At 38.9% G+C, this 18,492-nt stretch overlaps 2 protein-coding genes across 3 annotated transcripts in view; both read right to left on the bottom strand.

Annotated features, from left to right (window-relative positions):
* LOC121373672 overlaps positions 1–4,104 on the bottom strand; it is a 42,031-nt gene extending 37,927 nt beyond the window's left edge. The window contains exon 1 of the mRNA XM_041500396.1: positions 3,982–4,104. The gene's annotated coding sequence lies outside the window, so the exon portion shown is untranslated. The remainder of the gene's footprint in view (positions 1–3,981) is intronic.
* Positions 4,105–9,293: 5,189 nt separating this feature from the next.
* The window catches only part of LOC121373670 (tropomodulin-1-like), a 46,876-nt gene continuing 37,677 nt past the window's right edge, over positions 9,294–18,492 (bottom strand). For both annotated transcript variants that reach the window (XM_041500395.1, XM_041500394.1), the window contains exons 8-10: positions 16,968–17,111; positions 15,728–15,875; positions 9,294–14,953 (exon numbers count right to left, since the gene is read on the bottom strand). In XM_041500395.1, coding sequence (XP_041356329.1) covers positions 14,925–14,953; positions 15,728–15,875; positions 16,968–17,111 — 321 coding nt within the window. In that variant the 3' untranslated portion in view covers positions 9,294–14,924. The remainder of the gene's footprint in view (positions 14,954–15,727; positions 15,876–16,967; positions 17,112–18,492) is intronic.

Below are 18,492 nucleotides of genomic sequence, written 5' to 3'. Positions count from 1 at the left end.
AGACCCCCGGAGAGAGGATGAGACCCGGAGGGAGGCCGAGAGACCACCAGAGAGAGCATGGGAGATCAGAGATGATGGAGAGAGACAGAGAGAGAGGATGAAAGGAGACGAGGGGGGAGAGAGAGAGATAGAGAAAAAGAACAAGAGATAGAAAGCAGATAAAAAAGAAAGAGATGAAGAGAGAGAGAGATGAAAAGAGATTGATGGAAAGAGAAGAGATTGAGGGAGAGAGAGATACCGTACTCCACACAGAGCGAGAATAACTAGAGTGAGTTAGAGATATTTTAAAAGTGAGAGAAACAGACAGATAAAGACAGACAGACAGGCAGAGACAAACAGGAAACAAAAGCGAGAAAAAGAATATAGAAGGCAGAGAAAGAAAGAGAGTGAGAGACAGAGATACAGAAGAGAGAGAGAGAGAGACACACCACACACACACAGACACAAACAGAGAGGGAGAGAGAGAGAGAGAGAAGAGGGAGGTGGTAGGGGAAGAGAGGAGAGAGAGGATCCGAGAGAGAGAGAGACGAGAGACAGATCCAGAAATGGAGAGAGAGAGGAGAGTAAGGACTATATTGCTCCTCAGCCCTGATTGTTTTGTACTCTCCCACCCACACCCCAACCCCCACACCCCACCCCCATTATTTCTGTGTTAGATGCTGCACTGGTGCGGTTTCAGTTTTTTTTTACCTATGGGAACGCGTATGTTTTATGTATAGGCTGTTTGCAACTTTACATCTGTTTTAAAATTCAGTAGCTGCATTATGTATATATCTGCTGTCAAATACTTCATCATTTAATGACGCTCCAGTGTGTTATAGCTCTGACATATTTATTAAATTTGTTATGTCAATTTCGAAATTTCAGAAGACTAAAGGAGATTTGTGTTAATTTGATTTTTTTATTTGATTTTTTTTTTTTTTTTTTTTTTGGGGGGGGGGGGGGGGGGGGGGGGGGTTGGGGGGGGGGGGGGGGGGTGCATGCATTATTTTCAGATATATCACTAGTAATGGGCAGGATGCTCTGGCCCATTCCATCCTGCTTCCGACGCTTATGAGTTCACACACTCTTTGATATCTCTATTAATTACGTTTTACATGTACATCAAAATTCAGAATCAGAATTTGAATTTGAATTTGCTTTCAACATTCAACTCTGTTTTTCTACCGTGTGTGTGTGGGGGGGGGGGGGGGGGGGGGGGGGGGGGAGGGGGGCGAGCGTAGCCCAGTGGTAAAGCGCTCGCTTGATATGCGGTCGCTGTGGGATCGGTCCCCGTCGGTGGGCCCATTGGGAAATTTCTCGTTCCAGCCAGTGCACCACGACTGATACATCAAAGACCGCGGTATGTGCTATCCTGTCTGTGGAACTGGTGCATATAAAAGATCCCTTGCTGCTAATCGAAAAGAGTAGCCCATGAAGTGGCGACAGCGGGTTTCCTCCCTCAATACCTGTGTGGTCCTTAACCATATGTCCGACGACATATAACCGTAATTAATAATGTGCTGAGTGCGTCGTCACGGTAAATAGCACCTTTCCTTCCTTCTGCCATGGCATATCTACCTGTCGGCTACCTGCTGGCAGGCATTCACGTAATAACTTATCACACGCGACGGCATTACCATAGCAATCAGACTGCTCACCTGTCACGAAATTTCTTCTTTGTGTGCACCTGTATTATTCTGCCTGTCAAGTATTTAAACTTATTCAGATCCCATTATGTCTTCTACAATACCCGTGGCTATATAATATCGACGCTGTGCTCATATATAAAAATGTCCGTGTGTTTGAAATATCACGCTTGGCATCGGTGTACGTCTATGCTCCTGTATATATTCCCAGGATTTCGTTCCGCTTGAAATGTTTATAATACTTCATTAATAACCGTACTTTGTGGTTTCAGTGTACCAGCTGGGCGCATCCTCATTTATCGTCGACTGGTTTTATAATAGGGCAAAGTTGTTGACGATACGAGATAATATGGTTCCCGTAATGAATTATGACCATCAGAGTTTGGTTGCACTGAAGTAGCGTGGAGGCTATAGCCCTAGGCTTAGTGCTAGGGCGGGATTTTCGCTCTAGAAGAAGCACCTGATGTGCTTTGTGTCGTAAGATCGAAATCCACTACGCTGCTGATACTATGAAAGGTTCGTGGCAATGTGCTGTCAAGTTTGTACGTCCAATTGCATATGAAAGATTTCTCTATCGTGTTGTTCGAGTTCATCTCTTCTCCTCTCTGGGGGGGCTTTCTCTCTCGTCTCTATCTCTCTCTCCTCTTCTCATCACGCTCTTCTATCTCTGCTCTCTCTCCTCTTATTGCTCTATATTCTGTCATTATCTCTAACATTTGTGACACCCCATTAACAGTGTGACACCCCAAACTTCGATGTGTATTTTTGTGCTGGGGTGTCGTTAAACATTAAGTCATTCATTCATTCATTCTCTCTCTCTCTTCTCTATCTTATCTCTCATCGCTGCTCTCTCTCGTCTCTCTCTCCTCTCTCTCTCTCTCGCCTCTCTCTCTCATCTCTCTCTCTCTCTCTCCCTCCCCCTCTCTCTCTCTCTCTCGATCTCTCTCTCTCTCTCTCTCTCTATCTCTCTCTCTCTCTCTCTCTCTCTCTCTCTCTCTCTCTCTCTCTCTCTCTCTCTCTCTCCTCTCTCTCTCTCTCTCAATGGTAGGCGGGGCGGCATTAAATGCGTTATTTAATGTCAGGTGCATTTCGAACTTTAACCCAGTAAAGCGCTATTTGTTACACCGCTGCATAAAACTGGGTTTTTCAGCTTGTGTTTTGTTTTGTTGTTTTTTCTGCTGTCGAGCCAATTAATTTGGTTTAATGGTCAGGTTAGTATCAATCACTGAGAAAGGTAAACATCCACATCTCCTGTACCAGATTAGCCCCTACTGCGTTCTGGGGAAATGTTTACTCAATCCCGTGTAAAACGCCCTCGACCGAAAACTTCAGTGACTGATAACGGATTTTATGATACTATAACTGGAATCTTGAACATGAAGGATGGGGATAACGTTGTTTGACAAGAAAATTGGAGGTGGGGGGGGGGGGGGGGCGGAACGAGACCGACGACCTTCCCAGGCGCGATCCAGGGAGGAGGGGGTGTTAGGGGTGCACCATCCAGTGAATTTCAAAGTCCCCTTAAAATCTTGACGAGAAGATAAAATACCTTGATCATGTTGGCATTTGCGGAGGAATATTCCTCACTAGAGATTGAACTTCCCCCCTCTCAACACACATACACATCACAGACACAGACACAGACTCTTCTCTCCTCTACTCTCGCTATCTCGTCTCTCTTCTCTCTCTCTCCATCTCTCTCTCTCTCTCTCTCTCTGCTCTCTCTCTCCTCTTGCTCTCTAGCCTCTCTCTTCTCATCTCTCTCTCCTAAACACACACACACACTCACACTCACCAGCTATAGCTCTAGTGGCGTCGTTAAATAAAACAAACTTTACTTTTGCTAATATGAATAAATGTTGTAATCCTGATTCTGGCATTTTCGTTTAATTCGGGGGAAAAATCAGTCTGCTCTCCTATAAGTATGGGAGCCCGTACGCCTATGATATAAGTGTAAGATCGGCCTCGGTGGTGCAGTGGTTAAGCCATCGGACTACAGGCTGACAGGCAGTATAGGGTTCGCAGCCCGGTGCCGACTCCGACCCAGAGCGAGTTCTTACGGGCTCAGTGAGTAGGTGTACGGTCACTACACCCTCTTCTCTTTCACTAACCACTAAACAACTACACCACTGTCCTGGACAGACAGCCCAGATAGCTGAGGTGTGTGTCCAAGACAACATGCTTGAACCTTAATTGGATATAAGTACGAAAATAAGTTGAAATAATAATAAAATAACAATAATAATAATAATATATGTAATAATAATAATTGTAAGCAGTCCGCCTCTGCCTCTATTGACCAGAAACAAATGACCTTCTCATTGCCGTAAGAGGTCAACACTGGAGCACGTACCTTTAAGAGAGTGTTCGGTCGATTCCGTACCTGTCACGAACCTGTTCGGCCGATTCCGTACGTGTCACGAACTTGTCTTCTGTCAGACACCTATCACGTCTGCGCCGTTACAAAACACGTCGAGGTAGAGAGGGCTATTTGTGAACGGTCGCAGCCAGTAACAGCAAACATGTCTTCAGTGGTAAATCTCGACGTTAATGATATTAACGACTTGTTGCATGTTGCATTTATGGCAGTATTTAGTTGTTGTTGTTGCTGTTATTGTGGATGATGATGTTGTTGCTATTGTTGTTGTTGTTGATGATGATCTTGTTGCTGTTGATGATGGTTGAACCGGACTCGGTGGCGCAGTGGTTAAACCATCGGACATAAGGCTGGTAGGTACAGGGTTCGCAAGCCGGTACCGGATCCAACCCAGAGAAATAGCCTAATGGGACCACCGACGGGGATAGATCTTTATTTTCGCGGGATAAAATTTTCACTATTTAATGAAAATGAGTCAGTTCGTGAGCATTTATTTTCGCGAATTCCCATTCCTCCCTCCAATAAAAATAAATAAATAAAAAAAATGAATTACCGATTCCGACGTTAATAAGTTTGACGTTTATTGTTTATAAAACCGTAAGCTTAGTAGCAGGTTTCCTATGAATGAATGAATGAATGAATGAATGTTTAACGACACCCCAGCACGAAAAATACATCGGCTATTGGGTGTCAAACAGTGGTAAGGCAAACAAATAAAGTGATGATCAACATCAATATAAAAATTCAAGATTTAAACAAAAACACAGTGTAAAGAACCGTGCAAAAACACAAATATCACAGATAAATACTGACTTTTACTCAAAATTTATTTGTGCTGTATTGGCCATTCTCAAAGAGAATGTTACACCCCTGCACCACGGTGAGGTTACAGCACGCGCAGGGGATTTCCTATGAAGACTGTAACAAAATTACCAAATGTTTGACATCCATTAGCTAAGGTTTTTTTTCATTATACATTTGTTCCAGTAGCTGATGATAAGGATTAATTACTAATGTGGTATAATGGTGTTACACGAAACAAAGTTTAACTTTATTCACCTACAATGCATCTCTGCTTTTAATTACAGGCCCATCAGTTCATAACGCATCTATAATCCTTCCCACACGGAACGCCTTTTTTCATAAATAGAATTTACTACAAGTTATTTATTTCTGAGCCGATTGTTTTCCAAATTACACACTAAAATAGTATATGTTTGTTATTTCTAAAAACACTTTTACTTTTCTTCTAACGTCAAACCAAACTGAAATTATTTAAAAAAAAAAAAAAAATACAAAAAACCCCCTGAAAAACAACATTTTTGTAGGAGGATGGAACGGACTAACTCTTTTTTGCAACCATTGCAGGTCAAGGCGTCGTTAAACAAACATTCCTTTCTTCTCTCGGTATGTTCTGTTCACACATCATACCGCAGGTGATAATTCAGCTCAACATTTAATTTCCTAAATACAGCAGTCCCATGTTAAAGGATCTTCACCGCCTGACAAGCCCTTGGGGCCAGTCTCTGCGCGGGGAAGTCTAGCCCTCCCCTTATTGATATGTTGTAGCGAGCACTCAACCGACTGAGCTAAATCCGCCCCTCGCCACAAGAAAGTACAGCGCAGGCTCGTTTCGTATAGAGGCGTCGGGTTTCTTCGTGTAGCGTTGGTACTGGTTAACAACATGTGAAGTTTAATTGCATGACTAGACTCGAGAATAATCAAGCTAAAGCTCTGTGGCATCAGATTTAGAAACAAAATTCGTATTTCAGACACAGTAGCTGGCTACTATTTGGTCGCCGACGATTGCCGAAGTATTACACACAGTCATCTCTAGTCCTCCCCGACAACATATTAATAAGGGGAGGGCTAGAAGTATACTGAGTCTCCCCCCCCCCCCCCCCCCTCGTGCCTGTAGTCGACTGGACCCGAGCACAAAAAGATCCTTGAAGAATGCGGCAACAAGTAAGTACAAAGAAGGTCGTCGACTGTACAAACAAAAAAGGAGGTGTGGTCAGAACGATTGGAAACTGTTAAAAAGGCGTTGCGTATTATAATATAGATAAATTGGTTTATTTTCCACAGACGTTCGTCCCTAGCCCGAATACTCTGACGGTAAGAGAGCTAGACGGGCATTTGGACAGTTATTAACACTCATTAATGAGTCAGCTGTTGCAGTACACGCTGGGGCAGGACGTAACTTACTGGAATAGCGCTCGCTTGATGCGCAGTCAGTTTGAGATCGATCCCCATCAGTGGGTCTATTTCTCATTACAGACAGTGCACTATGTACTATATATATATATTTTTTTTTATTTTTTTCTTCTTCTTTATTTCATATCTAGGGCAGGAATGGGGGCGTAGCTCACTGGTCAAGCGAACGCTTAAAGCGCAGTCAGTTCGGGATCGATCCCGTCGGTGGGCCTCATTAATGAGCGTTATAACTGCCCACACTATTTAATGTCCGTCTTGCTCTCTCGCCGTCAGAGTACTTGGGTTACTTCTTCCCACAACCAAAGCTATCGTCAAACTGACATTCCTTTCCTCTCTCCGTATGTTCTGTTCACACATCATATCGCAGGTGATAAGTCAACTCAACATCTAATTTGCTAAACACAGTAGTCCATGTTAAATTGCCTTCACCACCTGACAAGTCGTTGAGCCAGTTTCCTCGGAACCATTAATTTCCCCAGCTACCTGCTCGTGTCATAACGTTCGCCCTGGTGACAGCGACAGTAATTCTAATAGTTGTCGCTTTTGCCCATAAAGGTCTGGTAAGACTGTGCGACTTCTTTGGTAATGATACCTTAAGTGGTAGCATGTGGAAAAAAAAAAAAAAAAAAAAAAAGCATGTGGAATCCGCGCACAACCGGCCCCGGTGGTGTAGTGAGTTAAGCGATTGGACTCGAGGCTTCTAGGTACTGGGTTCGCATCCCAGTATCCGGACCCCATGTAGGCAGGTGCATCCTGAGTTAGAAGGAAGGAAATGTTTTTATTTAACGATGCACTCAACACATTTTATTTACAGTTATATGGTGTCAGACATATGGTTAAGAACCATACAAATATTGAGAGAGGAAACCCACTGTCGCCACTTCATTTGCTATGCTTTTCGATTTGCAGCAAGGGATCTTTTATATGCACCATCCCACACACAGGATAGTACATCCCACGGTCTTTGGTACAGCAGTTGTGGAGCACTGGCTGGAACGAGAAATAGCCCAATGGGCCCACCGACGGGGATCGATCCTAGACCGACCATGCATCAAGCGAACGCTTTACCACTGGGCTACATCTCGCCCCATTTTTTTTGGTAATGATACATGAAGTGCTTCCAATGTGGAATCGGCGCACAACCGGCCTCGGTGACGTTGTGAGTTAAGCGACTGGACTCGAGGCTGCTAGGTACTGGCCTCTATGTGCTCTAGTGGTGTTGTTAAACAAAACAAACTGTAACTTTTCAAACTACTCCCGTCCCGTCTTCTTTTTCTGTTAGATGCTGAAGTCATAGGATCAAAAGACCTTGGTGGGCCCATTCTCTGATTGGGGGGTTTTCCTGTCCAAACCAGTGCCCCACATCTGGTATATTGATGTCATGCCATGGTATGTGCTGTCCTGTTTGTGGAAAAGTATATATAAAAGGTCCCTCGATCCCATGCAGGCAGATGCCACCCTGGGTTAGAAATTGTACTACCGTCAACGCATATTTTAAACTATATTAATTAGTTCACCGTCTTATTAATTCACCTTTCAATTCAGGCCAAAGCATAATCTGGCCACCTCAGCTTCAGAGTTAGAAGGGGGGGGGGGGGGGGGGGCAGTCACTCCCCTGTTCCATTTCTGATGTACCAGAGACATTTAATCAATGGCCACAACTTTAATACTTATAATTACAAATTGATGGTATGTTCTCCAATGTGATTGGTTAATTACTTTGGGTTCATTTAAACTTATTTTCAAGCTTATAACCAATAAAGGATCAAGCACGCTGTCCTGGGCACACACCTCAGCTATCTGGGATGTCTGTCCATCCAGGACAGTGGGTTAGTTGTTAGTTGGGTAGTGGTCAGTGAGAGAGAGGAGGGTATAGTGGCCTTACACCTACCCATTGAGCCCTTTAAAAATTCGCTCTGGGTTGGAGCCGGTACCGGGCTGCGAACCCTGTACCTACCAGCCTGTAGTCCGATGGCCACCGAGGCCGGTGAATTTTGGGTTGGGTTTTTTTATCAAGTGAACAATAACATCCACAAAGCTAATCAGATTATTAAACCAGGTTATTACCGATTTTGGTTCAGGGAACTGTGTAACATCTACATCGAATATTTGCTGTATTTCAAGATGGCGTCAAAGATGGCCTCCACAGTAAACTGATAGGCAAAATACAGCATATATCGGTGCGGTATTATTCAGTTTTCTACTGTAATACTACACTTTATTGTCAATAAATGCAATGAGTTATTTTATAACAATTCTAATTGAATTTATGGCCTTAATCGGATATGATATAATTTCAATTAAAACAATACATTTACGTTTTTAAACAAGATTCAACAAAGTGATCCTGGTGCAGTATATCAATATAATAATAATATATTAAAATATGATAATGTCAATATACAAGATATCAATAAATATATAAATAATATATCAATATATAATATATCAAGTTATTAAGCAGGGGGTGGGATCTAGCTCAGTCAGAAGTGTTTGGGGTAAATGCTTGACCATTGGGTTATTTCTCGTTCCAGCCAGTGCACCATGATTGGTATATCAAAGGCTGTGGTATGTGCTATCCTGTCTGTGGGGTGGTGCCTGGCTACTAATGGAATAATTGTGGCGGGTTTCCTCTCTAAGCCTGTATGTTAGAATTACCAAATGTTTGACATCATCATCCAATAGCCGATGATTAAAAAAAAATCAATGTGCTCTAGTGGTGTTGTTAAACAAAACAAACTTTTAGATGCTCAAGTCATACATGTAGGATCAAAATACATTGGTGGGCCCATTATCTGATTGGGGGGGGGGGGGGGGGAGAGGTTCCTGTCCAAACCAGTGCCCCACATCTGGTATATTGATGTTATGCCATGGTATGTGTTGTCTTGTTTGTGGAAAAGTGTATACAAAAAATCCCTTGATCCTAATGGAAATATGTAGTTTGTTTCCTCTTAAAACCTACTTAGCAAATATCCATCCAAATAGCCAATGATTATTATTTAATCAATGAGCTCTAGTGGTGTCGTTAAAGAAAACAAATTTTAACCTTGTTAAACAAAACGACCAACAAATAATTTTTCATTATCAGTTTATTGTTACTACTGATGGGTGGCTTATTCATTGTGCCGTATTTCACATGGACAAAAAACGAAAAACAAAAACAAAAACATTTAAAAATCATACAGGATAAGAGACTTAAAAAACAGATGGGACAAACCACAGCATTAGGTAAACCACAGTCACATTTAACATGTTCTGAAATTTTTAAGAAAAAAAAAAAGAAGAGAAAATTAATTATTCAACAATGAGAATTTAAAAATAAAGACAAATAAAAATAATCCATGACATGCTATGACGCCAAGATCGAACTGACAGTTTCTCACACAGGTCCTCGTTATTATCTGGGAACTACATATGCCGTATGCCTGGACATTTCAAAAGGAGGGATGGATACTTTCCTTCCACATAATTAAAAACTCAAAAGCCTTTTATTTCACATCTGCAATCAAAGTTCACTTGCCCTTTTGCTTGTCTTTATATTATGAATTATGCTGACAATACCTTCAACCAATACACAATTCAGAGACTCCAAAGCACACAAAATCCAAAGCCATTCCAGTCCCATGTTCAGCCAGCTAACGTTTTCAAACTATTTGATTGGTTCTCAACATGACCATTTAGTTTACCGTGAAGCAAATAAACCAGTCTATTGGATGTTTTTTTTCTGCTGTCTGGCTGACCTCGGCTCAGGCCTTGAGTCTATAAACATTTTCATCTATTTTTAAGATTTAGTTTTCACCAATAATGCATCCTGCTTCCATTAAATAAAAGTTTGACACCCTATAGCCGATGTATTTTTCGTGCTGGGGTGTCGTTAAATATTTATTCATTCCATTAAATAAAAATTGATTCTTGCTTAATAATAACATTTATTAAAAAAACCCGACCAACTCAGAGAAGTCAGTGAAAGGCTTATTTTAACTGGGTTATGTCCCTTTAATAATAATTATAAGAAATAAATAAAGATTTGAATTGTAATAAAGACAAAACAAAAGGAATACAAATTAATACACCTACATATAATAAAAGGTATCAAAACATGCTATTGGAAGTAACATCCTAGATTCGAATAACATTCTATAGTAAATACTAGCATACAAACAAATTCAAAATGGACACAACAAACACTACCTATGCAAACTAAAAAAAAAAAAACAAAAAAAAAAACAAATGATTACATAAACAATATTACAAAAGTTCACATCATATTATATTTGCAACATGGAGAAGTGGAAAAAATAGCAATATAGGCACATATATTCACATAATTATACGATGCAAAGATAGTGGGGCTGAATTTATAAAGCTTGTTTTGGACTTAACATGTGTAAGTAACTACATACATGTTAACAGTGGTGTAGGAAGGTACACACTTTTACACTATTATAAAGCAAATATAAAGCAAAATATCTGGAAAAAAATCGCACCCCCCCCCCCCCCAAACCCCCGCTTCCTACGCCTGTGATTTACAATGCTCAAACACCTGCGTTTAAGAAAAAAACAGGCTACGTAAATTCGGCCCCATATGTACAAAACAAAAAATGTAACATTCTGCTCACTTGTTAAAATGCCATTGTCATTTTAATGCGCTCTTATTTTATTTTATTTTTTAAATTGTGGACACACACACACATACTAGCAGCGTACAAAATCATCACATACCAACAGACGTGCACCAATTACAGTGCATGAGTAGAGATGGGTGTGGAAAATCTTAACCCCCCAAATGGTGGCCGAAAGTAGGAGCCCCCCTTGACAACCGGTAAAATAAAAACAACAAAATACAGGATCCCATTTTAACTGCTTACCGGTATGTATATCTTCCATAAAAATCTGTACATTTGTAGCTGACTTTCATCATATTCAGTGACTGGATACACACATTTGAAAGTGTTTATGGTGTTGTAAGCGCATTACAGGTAATCTGACATCACAGGTATGCACTGCTGAATATGTAAGCAATCTAAACCTATTATTTTACACCTGCGACCACAGGCTTTGCATTTGTTAAAGGGACAAACCCTAGTTTTTAAGTACTAAGGAATATTTTTTTTTTTTACCTAGACTCTAGTTTCAACCCGTAAAATGGACACATTTACAAATCTGTAACAAATTTGGATACAACAGAGTGAAACAAGAGTGTGACGCTGAAATACCCTTAAAATAGACTAAAACGTGACTTGATAAAGGTTACTTCTCAGACGCTTGTTTCGTTTTTAAAAATATGAAAGAGGTGAAACAAATCTTCACAAACACAACGTCTATAACTTCCTGTATGCTACAACCTGTATAGCTTCAAAAACTACAATAAGATACTTCTGGAGACTTTTCATCAACACGAAACAAAGGGTGAAAAGCATATGAAAGATATCTTAAGTAAAATTAACAAACAAGGGGAGACAACTTCACAAATACAATGTGCATGCCTTCTTGTACATCTTACATTATCTCTGAATAACTGTTTTGAAAATTAAATAAAATTAAAGGTACAAATAATTGCAAAAAATTGTATGGATCTATCTGTACAATATTCCGAGATTTCCTAATTAAAATCTTTTATACAGCACAAACATAGCAAGCAAGTCTTCATGTATTTAAACTTAAGGGTACAAACCATTTCATAACAATAAAAAAGGGGAGATAAATCTTCAGAAAAACAATGCCCAGGGGCCTATTTCACAAAACATTGTAAGTTTACGTATGCGACTAACAGTTATACCGGTCATACAGTGATATGTTTCTGGCATCGATTTTATGCAGAAAATTACATCATTACTGAAGATGGAGCATTTTAAGGACAAAATAAAATGAAATATGTGTATTTCTAACTATATTAGTTGTACTATAACAGCAATAAGAATTGCGGTTTAGTTGTAGATTTTTGTTTATGTGCAAAACTAGGCTTACAATGTTTTGTGAAATTGGACCCAGAGCTTCTGGTATTCACATTTTTGGGAAATGTGTCATATCTAGATTAATTAAAATTATACATACACTGCATCTCTCATTTCTTGTACGACTAACACAAAACAAAGGAGATTTCAATTAAGGGTATAAACATCTCAACCGTTATAAATAAAAATGGGAAGACCTTCACAAACACAATGTACTTGAATCCTCGAACAATTGATAACTTCATATTCATATTTTCATTGATAAAAATTAAAAAGGTACCAGCCCTAGTTCAGCCTGCAAACGTTTCGTTAACGTTCACGAAACTATTTGATTGGTTCCTGACATGGCCATTTGGTTTAATGTGTAGCATAAAAACCAGGGCCCTGTTCCACGAAGAGATCTTAGCCCTAAGATCAACTTAAGTACATAGGGTAGCTATGCACTTAAGGTAATCTTAGGGCTAAGATCGTTTTGTAAAATGGGGCCCAGGGGTCTAATCCACAAAGCTCTCTTAGGCTCTGCTAGACAGCAAAGCATCCTCTTTGCAAGTCTTTTAGCATTGCACTGCGAGGTCGCAAAGTTGCGAGAGTTTAGTGAATTAGACTCCTGTCTAGCGAACGTTAGCGACAAGCAATTGGCTGAAATTACACCAAGTCCTCACACATTATCTGAACAAAGGGAGATAATTCCTCACAAACACACTGCCTATATTCTTGCTTTATGTTTCACTATCCCATCTCTGTACAAGATGGATTTTCACACATTCATTAACTGAGGTTAACGGTACACACCATCTTGGTTCCTGTACGGATACCACTACACAAAGAGAGATAACCATTCACAAACACAATGTCTATTATTTCTTGTATAAATCAAACCTTAAAATGTTCAAATCTTCGTATAATGAGAACTTGTCATGTCACTTTTTTTCTCATCACAGCTAAAATGAAGTACAATTCATGTAAAAAAACTAAAAAAACAAGTCCTGTTCTGAAAAAAAGGCAAAACTTAAAAGATGGCAAAAGAAAACAAAACTGCCATGTCAAGGGATGTAACTCTGTTCTACTACAAAGCAAATAAAAATATATAAATCAGTGTTCGATCCGAACTCACCTATACAGGATTAGTTCTTTTTAATGGTTACTGGTAATTATTATAGACCGAGAACAAAGTGTTATCTGCAAAAACGATAATGCCAGTGGACCACAAATTAAGACAATTCAGCAGTTTAACCATTTTCACCACAACAAGGTGAGGTCAGAGGGTTTAACGTTCACATTCAGAGCAAGCTGTTGTAGGGCACGCCTGTCATGGACACAGGTGTCGACTTAAGCCGACTCCCCCGTCCAGGACAGAACAAGGAGAGGAATAGATTTTGAGTAGCAATAAATCTTCTATTCCTGAAAAAATCTGTATTTTCATCCGTTATTTGCCTGATTTCCGAAAAATAACAGCCTATTTTACACTTTTTAACATGCATTTCATTCATTCACATAACCACCAGCTTTTGGAGTTCTGAAACTCAAAAACCCCAGTGATAATATTAATACTGTAAATATTTTAATATGTTGAAATGAATCTTGTTCTGTACATTTTGAGCAAGAAGCTGGTGGCAATGATCAGATGATAAGCATATCATTCATAAGAATGGTATATTATTCAATTTGGGATGGCTCAACATATCTGTGTCCGAAAGCACACAACTGCATTTACAGTGAAAGCTTTAAAATGGAACACCTTATGTTTATCTCCACCTAAGCTATCTTAGCATCACGATATCATAAAACCATCGAAGGCTAGGGAGAGTGTCGTAGTGACGTCATAGCTTATAATAGTTTCATGATATCATAGCGTTAAGATAGCTTCGAAACTCTTTAGCCAGGATATTAGCAGAAAACCAAACTCAAACCACAAAATATATATAAAGCAATACTTGTAATTAAATTTGATGTATTTAATTATAAAATGACATTGTTATGGTGTTTTTCTGAAACAATAAATACCTTGTACACCTGCTACATTAATTTTTAAAAAGTAACAAAACTAAAACTTACAATGTTCTGACAAACAAAATCATAGAATACTTGGATCACCTTCTCTTTTTATGAATACCTAACCAGACCTAAACAAATTGTAGTTTCCCCTTTTATGGTAGTAGACTGGTCCGAACATCTCAAAAGCCAATGGGATGGATTAAAATTTTCCAACGAGTCCATTTTTCACAGGAGGGGATGTCTGGGCATACCTAAGCACTTCAAGAGCCTTAATACATCCGAAATAGGTACAACATATTTGTAATTAATTAATTAATTAAAAATTGACAAACCATAAGCCCAATCCCTGCAATTGCCCATGACAATCAACAATGTCATAGAGAATTAAAATCTCCACGGCATTTTTTTTTGCCTTGAACTATATTCAGGTTTTTTTTTCAATGGCATGTTTTTTTTGCCGTTAACATTTTCTTACTTGCAGGTAGTGTATGCCAAGACAAATCGTGGACCCACCCCATCATGTATACCTGCAAGAAGAGGCTGGGATCAAACAGAGACTGAATATCAAATAAAATATAAATGAAAAAAAAACACCTAGAAGCGGAAGCCAACGATGATGGCACTAGAGAAGGTCTCATGAAGAGGCCCCTAAATGACAGGGCCCCATAAGGAGACACACTACAAGCACAGGCCGCTTGTGACAGTCTTTGTGTTGGTTAAGAGTCGGGATTTGCATAGAAAAGCTCACAGGTTCAATCACGCAGCTCCTACACGCTTCTTCCGCACTGGAAAAAAGAAAGAAAGTACAAATAATTATTTTGTTTGTTTTATTCATTACAGGCTATGTAATAAGCATAGTGTGGTGAATGGATGGATGGATGGTTGGATGAATGAATGAATGAATGAACGAACGAATGTATGTATGTATGTATGAAAGAATGAATGAATGAATGTATGGACGAACGAATGAACGAATAAATGAATGTTTAACAACACACCAGCACAAAAATACACATCGGCTACTGGGTGTAACAAAAGGTAAGTATATGGAAACATTATTTATACAATTATGTAAAACCACAGTGTACAGAGCTGTGGGGAAAAGTATAATATAACACAAATATTAAGGCAGATATATTAGAAATTTGTATAGAAATCAGTTTTAAAATCTTTAAAGTTAATTATGTATAATGTGAAAGGTTACGACACATTTATCAAGCTTACCATTCCCATTGTTAATACTATAGAATTCCTTCACAGAGTGAACGACTGAAACAATGTTTAACGACACCCCAGCACTAAAAATACATCGGCTATTGGGTGTCAAACACCTTCACAGATACACTGGTACATTTCTTTTCTTTAATATCAGTTTTGTACTGAAGGAAGGAAATGTTTTATTTAATGACATGTTTTTGTACCGACTCTTGTATACGTATGTGTATGTTATACAAGAATTATTTGTTGGTATTTTTTTTTTTTTTTATCGACGTACAACAGTCACAAATCGCGTAGCAATGGAAGATCTGTTTTATCTGTTTTACTGCCTTAAAACTTACATGTGTCGTAATTAGTCTTGAGTTTTTCCAGACATCGAATGCGTGGATCCGGGTACTCGAAGAACATCCCCAGCCTGAGCATCGTCTCGTTCTCCAGGATCAACTTGAGTATCGCACTCTCTGTCTTGTGGCCGAGAATGCTTGGTTTCTGAAAGTAAGCAAAGGGAGATCATTGGTTTCTAAAAGCAAACAAGGAAAATAATTGTTTCTGAAAATAAAACAGAGGTAACTGGATTTCTCAAAGTAAATAAAGGGAGATAACTTGATTTCTGAACGTACGGTCTCACTACACAGATCATTTCCGGGTGAGAGTTCATTCATCACGGTCCACATGTTATGGTCGACATATTCACTTTGTACGTTTAATGGTAAGCCTTCTGGCTGTATTTTACCCATGTTATTTTGTAATATTATGCATCGACCTTTTGGGACATGGGTGTACAGCGCGAGAGACAGCCGGAGTGAATCGGTTAATGAACCACCTGTTCAGACCAGTACTACAGCCAGATGCGGTCATATAGCAAAAAACTGAGACAGAAATGTTCTCAATTTTGGAGTGAAAATAAATGCTTATATAATGTATGTTTGCAATGGTGTATGTTGTTAGTGCCAACGAGAACCCGTTCTATTGGCAATCTTCGTTTGAAGTTTCAATGGCAGATAACATCTGTGTAGTGAGATCTAAACAAAGGTAATAGTTTCTAAAAGCAAACAAAGGGAGATAATTCGGTTTCTGAAAATAAAACAAAGGGAGGTAACTGGGTATCTAAACGTAAATAACTTAAAAAAAAATTAATCAAATGTTTGACATATGGTATTGTGACACCTCATCTATAAGAAAAAGAAACCAGGTTCTGCAAACTAGGCTATTCTCGCTGATAGTAACAGAAGATGTTGTATATTTACATTCTTTTGTATACCAGTCACAGAGTATTGTGTGGAATAAATATTAACCCAGTGGGTCTCACACTCCTGCAATTTATCATATCTCAGGAAAACAAATAAACTTACTGCCATACCGAAATTACCAAAGTTACCAGTTTATAAATATATAAGTCCCGAGTAAAATAATTTCCAACTGTCACAGGTTTTAGCGAGGGTATTTCACTCACTAACCTCTAACCCTCTGTACATGACAGAGTCCAGATAGCTGAGGTCTGTGCCCAGGAGAGCATTCTTGAACCGTAATTGGATATAAGAACAAAAATAACTAGAAGAGAGAGAATAATTTCTCAGTTACCTGGTTTGTTACCCTGAGTTCCGTGACAACCTGATTGATGTTAATCGCTTTGAGAATTTCCACGATCGCGTCACCGCTGATGTAGTTCGATTCGATATTCACTGTTCTTAAAGACTTGTTTTCCTTCAGAGATTCTGCTAGTTTCTGAAAAAAATATTACAAAATTTACATTTTCTATTATTGACCTGTTATTTGGTTAAACTTTGATACTGTAATAAAGAAGAACTGTCACCAGCAGGTTACTGCATGTATGTCGATAAAGTCAAGTTAATGATACTTCGTTCTCCACAAAATCTTATTTAAATAAAACCTACACCAAAATTTTGACTAGTTGTGTGTTATGTCAAATATAACATACTCTTTAAAAAAAAGTAGGGGAACCTGAAATATTAATGTTAATGTCAATTATTAGACCAAACATATGTTTTGACTAGACATCCTAGTAAAGAACGTTCAGGTCTGTTTATCAAAACACCGAAACACATTCTATAGTTTGCACGTGCATCATGCAGTTACCCCGTACACGTCCGTGGGGCGTCATTCTCAATTTTGACAATTTCCAGGAAGGTCGATTAATCACTGTGGAACATTATTTCTGTCAATCTTTTTCATTCTGTTGATCATACAGTTGTTATTGTTTTGTTTTTAGTCATTTTTAATGTCTGACTTTGCCATTTACTGATAAAAAAAACACATCAACTTTTAAATTTCACTTCTGACCCCAATCGTCCTTTAAGATCTTTGGTGGTCATAAAACCTACTGTAATACTGAACTACTGGTTGTAATGTTTGCCCAATTAATTCACTATTATCATATAACCATTCCCCACAGCTAATATACCTTACAATTTTGGCAATTGTAAATTCTTATTAGAGTTCCCCTACTTTTTTTGAAGAGTTTGTATATATACACACACAGTATATATGCATACAAGCATCAGTACAAAGAAATCCATGATTTAGTGATATTAATCAATCAATTTGGCGAAATTTTTTGTGGGCCCAGAGCTAGCCCTGATAGTTTATCAGCACAAGTTTTATACTTTTATCAATGAGTGCTGATAAATTATGGTATCACAACACACGAGGGCGGTATTCATTTTATCATCCATTATCATTCTTTTCATTTGGGTTGAATGTCACTATATTTGGCAGCGGCAGACTCGTTAACTAGCAGAACGACAGTGGTGTGATGTCACTAATGATAGGTTTAGCTCTGAAACATACACAGTGACCTAACAAAAAGAAGCAATATCTCCTAGAAGAAGCGATATCTCCTAGAAGAATATCGCAGGAGATATCACAAATTATAGTGCCAGCAATATTTCCTACAAGAGCCTTTAATGGATGATAATGCTATATTGCTTAAAAACAGCTTAAAGGAGAGGACAATCAAGGCATTTGGCTTGGTATGCATATTCAACGATATATAATGCACATTATTGCTTAACATCAACACGTATAATCGTATAGTTAATTAATAAAACGGTTAAATGTGACGGCTATTATATATAACGGGTGCAGC

This window comes from Gigantopelta aegis, chromosome 5, assembly GCF_016097555.1.
Source record: "Gigantopelta aegis isolate Gae_Host chromosome 5, Gae_host_genome, whole genome shotgun sequence".
NCBI classification, from domain to species: domain Eukaryota; kingdom Metazoa; phylum Mollusca; class Gastropoda; order Neomphalida; family Peltospiridae; genus Gigantopelta; species Gigantopelta aegis.
Note: the sequence above shows the minus strand (reverse complement) of the source record. Positions and strands in the feature narration are given on the sequence as shown.